The 4,027-nt window shown below is 40.6% G+C and overlaps 3 protein-coding genes across 3 annotated transcripts; 1 reads left to right on the forward strand and 2 right to left on the reverse strand. All coding sequences in view use genetic code 12, as the record gives it.

Moving 5' to 3' along the window:
- Positions 1-284: 284 nt before the first annotated feature.
- Positions 285-959, reverse strand: KGF57_001246 (uncharacterized protein; the record flags this gene model as incomplete). The annotated part of the gene is made up of 1 exon (XM_051750431.1): positions 285-959. The coding sequence occupies one exon, from the start codon at positions 957-959 to the stop codon at positions 285-287; it is 675 nt and encodes a 224-aa protein (XP_051610246.1).
- A 601-nt stretch (positions 960-1,560) lies between these two features.
- DUN1 (serine/threonine protein kinase) lies at positions 1,561-3,094 on the forward strand (the record flags this gene model as incomplete). Its single annotated transcript, XM_051750432.1, has 2 exons — positions 1,561-1,585; positions 1,710-3,094. 2 exons carry the CDS (start codon positions 1,561-1,563, stop codon positions 3,092-3,094), a joined length of 1,410 nt encoding a protein of 469 aa, XP_051610247.1.
- A 26-nt stretch (positions 3,095-3,120) lies between these two features.
- KGF57_001248 (uncharacterized protein) lies at positions 3,121-4,027 on the reverse strand (the record flags this gene model as incomplete). Its single annotated transcript, XM_051750433.1, has 1 exon — positions 3,121-4,027. A coding segment is annotated over one exon (907 nt), but the record flags the coding sequence as incomplete, so codon positions are not given.

Below are 4,027 nucleotides of genomic sequence, written 5' to 3' on the forward strand. Positions count from 1 at the left end.
GGATCAGAGGAAGGGTTGATGATGTTGTCAATGTTAGTGGACACAGATTATCCACAGCTGAGATTGAAGCAGCCTTGATTGAGGATTACTCTGTGATTCTTTTTTTCTTTGATCAAAAAAATTCCCAAAGACTTTCGAACGACAAAAGTGTTGCTTGTAATTGTGTGACTGGGTTCATAAACTAGCTATTGCAAGGACTATAATACATAGATTTGTACACAAGTATTTTTAAATCTCTGTGCAGACACGAAACAGATTCTAAGTGTTGATATTGTGAGTGGCACTCAAAGACTGAACATTTTTGCTGCAAAATAACCCAGAGACGGTGCCTCCTTTCTCAAAAGCGTGCTCATAGGGGAGGTGTAACTAGTTTGGTTTCCATCCCATGACTCCAAATACTCGTCAATGCCAATGATCCGCCCAATTTCCAGCATAGGTGAATCGCCATCAAAAAGGGGAATAGGTGTGCCCAGAGTTTGTTGTCCATTGTTGCCTGCCGCGATTTCAGATGAATCTAGAATACTTATCGTGCCAGTCATTGTGTTGATTCCTAACAAACGTTCCAGAAGTACATGAATACTTTTTTCTAGATTGATCTCACAGGAGTGATGCGTAACAGACGGTTTGTCTGTTTCCGTATTGTTGATGGCAGGTTTACTGCCACCGTAATCATCCTCTATACCGAAGCTTTGCAAAATATCGGAGGAATGTATTGTTGCTTCAAAAAACGGGAGTTCTATGCCAAATTTCTTCAGTGCTATATCTCTTAGGATATAAGTCTTTGCAAGCATTGGGTCAAATCGGGAATGGCCTGTTTCTGCCATGGTGGGGGGTTTGCCTGAGGAAACCTCATTTCCGGGATCCAAACCAGGAGCCAATTCCTGACATACTACAGCTCCTCTACTAGGAGTCTTGAGATTAGTCAATTCCAGAACACTGGAACTATCTCCCATGTCCATCTGCTGTAACTGAGAGCTGGAAACGACAACATTCTCTATCTGTTGTCTGAGTTGAATTGTTGGACTCGCACGAAAGCACGATAGTTTGGTGTCAAAAGAGGTTGACGTTGTTAGTTCCATAGTTTGGCTAGTCATTTTAGATGGGCAATTCACTCTCGAGCTGGATAAAGCATATTCAGGACTTATTTACAAACGTTGTCTTGTGAATCACCTTTGGTAGTCGAGTCGTATGCTCAAGATTGCTGCTGGGGTGGGTATAAGCCGACAACAAAAACTCAGCACATCAATATTGTACAATGTTTCCACAATTAAGAGATGGTGCTGTGTGTGTGTGTGTGTGTGTGTGTATGTATGGGATTATATTGATGATACCAGTCCTGGTAGAAAGTAGAGATGTCAGTGACATAGAGGGTCTTGTTTCGCTACCACGTACCCATTCCATCTTTCACGCGTCTTGTTACTCTCACTGTTTTCATGAAAAACTCACAATTACATACAAACAAACAAACAAACACAACAAACACAACAAACACAACAAACACAACAAAGGGGCCGTATCAGACATACGAATTCATATTAATTAAAGTATACCATACTACCGATGTCACTAATACGGAAAAGGGTGCGTAACTTTGTCCAAGCTGAATCACCAACTATCACGAAAATGCATACTAATCTATCTCCTATATCTAGCAGCTCGCAATCAATGAAAATAATCATGAAGATGATACTCCCCAAATTAAACGACAGGCAACCGCAATTACCACCAACACCANACCACCACCACCACCACTACCACCACAAGCTTGATTGCTAAACTATACAGCACACGTGGGGCTCCTACTATCAACATCCAAAACCAACACACTGTGTCGCTAGGACGAAGCAAAGCGTGTGATGTGCAATTACAAGGAGCTGACGTTTCCTCCAAACATTGTCAATTGGATCGAATCACTTCAGAAAGTCAAGATAAGACACGCGAGTATTTACAGTTGATTGACTTGAGTTCGAATGGGGTCTACATAAATGGCGACAAAATGGATCGAAATTCCAGTGTCATTTTGAAAACTGGGGATAAGTTACAATTTGCCAAAACTGGTGGCACTTACGTATTTCGGTACGCTTTTGATCTCACCAATGAATCATCCCAGCCTCCGGTGGACACGGTACTGACATCGAATATTCACGGAGGAAACAGTAGTGGCCCAGGCGTGTTGGGAGTCTTTGGAAAATCATTTAAAAACTCCTTTTTTGATGATTACATTCTAGGCAAGCAATTAGGTACTGGCCACTATGCCATTGTCCGCGAGGCCAAAAACAAACAAACGGGGCAGATTGTAGCGGTAAAGATTTTCCACCCTAATAGGACAAACTCGGCAGCACAAGATGCTAAATTGCAACAAGAAATGAATTTGCTTCTTTCCATCAACCACCCAAACATTGTCCTGTTCGTGGGACATTATATTGAACCAAATAGTAAACACTCGGTAAATACGTACTTGGTATTGGAGAAAGTCAACAATGGTGAGTTGTTTCAACGCATTGTTAATAAACAAAGACTACGAAGTGACGAAACTAGAGCCATATTTAAACAATTATTGAGTGGATTGAAATATCTACACGACAACAATATAATTCATCGTGACATCAAGCCGGAAAACATCTTGTTGGACATAACACGCAGAGGAAATGCAGATGCAGACGCAATCACACACACCAATCAGCAAACTGGACCTTGGGATCCTGATGAACTCGATGTACGCGTCAAAATTGCTGATTTTGGGTTGGCAAAATTTATTGGCGAGTTGAAGTTTACAAACACATTGTGCGGTACGCCTGCTTATGTTGCTCCCGAGATTTTGAAACACGATCGAAATTATTCAACCAAGGTAGATCTCTGGTCAAGTGGTGTGTTATTATACGTATGTTTGAGTGGGTTTCCTCCGTTTAGCGATGAATTGGCTCCACCAAATATGAAGGAACAAATATTGACGGGTAAATATGCCTTTTATTCTCCTTATTTCGATGAAATCGATGACGTTGTTTTGGACTTGATTACAAATTTGTTGAAAGTCGATCCAGAAGAAAGGTATAGTGTTGAAGAAGCGTTGAATCATGAGTGGTTTCAAGACTAAAGTGTTTTAAAAAACATCGATTTATTTCACAAGAATTGCTGTAGTAACTCAAACTCGTACTTCCTGCCTTGGAAAAACGACCTTAATAATGAGTCATTGACTTGAAAACTCTCCCTCATCGAATCAGGTACTGCTTTTTTGTTCCTCTTGACGTCATTCACTTTCTGCCGCAACTCCTTCAAGTTGGACAACACTTTATCAGCCAGTCTCCATTGTTTCATCTTTACAAAACAATCAAATTGACCAATCAAACACAACAAGTCTTTGTTTGCCTCAACTCCCAACTTGAACCACTCAATGGCAAGATCATAATTCTGAAACTTGTTCATTTCCAAAAAACCCAAACTGGCAAAACTTTCTAGCAAAGACTTCAGAGCACTTATCTCCATGAAATATTTGGCAATCTTGGGGTCCTTCTCAAGATACAATTGTCCCAAGTAATAATGGGCCTTGGTTGAGTATAAATCCAAATCTGTCAATTGAATACATTTGTGGAAATATTGTTTTGCCTTTGCCAAATCTTGTACAGGTGGCGGTTGCGAGAAATAGTAATATCCCAAACTGTAATACACATGACCAGCTTGGATAGTGTCATTTTCCAACTGTAAAAATTGCTGCCAATAATCTACTGCTGTCGCATAGGCTTTCTTTTCAAATGCTAAATCGCCCGCCATCTTGAAGACAAGTGGATGTTTCAACTCTGTCAACTGTTTGATAAGCTTGCGAGCGTGTGCTAGATCTTCTTTAGCAGCTTTATCAACAATGATTCCACCACGCGTGTGTTCACGCACCTTTTCATAAGCAAGCATGGTTATAGCATCCAAATCACCTCTTTCTGCAGCTTGTTCAACCAATTCATTCTCCAAATCAAGCAAATTTTTATTCACTGATTGTGTGACCGATCTGATACTAGTCAACACTTTTCGAAACACC

Source organism: Candida theae, assembly GCF_024610275.1.
Source record: "Candida theae strain CBS 12239 chromosome Unknown scaffold147, whole genome shotgun sequence".
Taxonomy (NCBI): domain Eukaryota; kingdom Fungi; phylum Ascomycota; class Pichiomycetes; order Serinales; family Debaryomycetaceae; genus Lodderomyces; species Lodderomyces theae.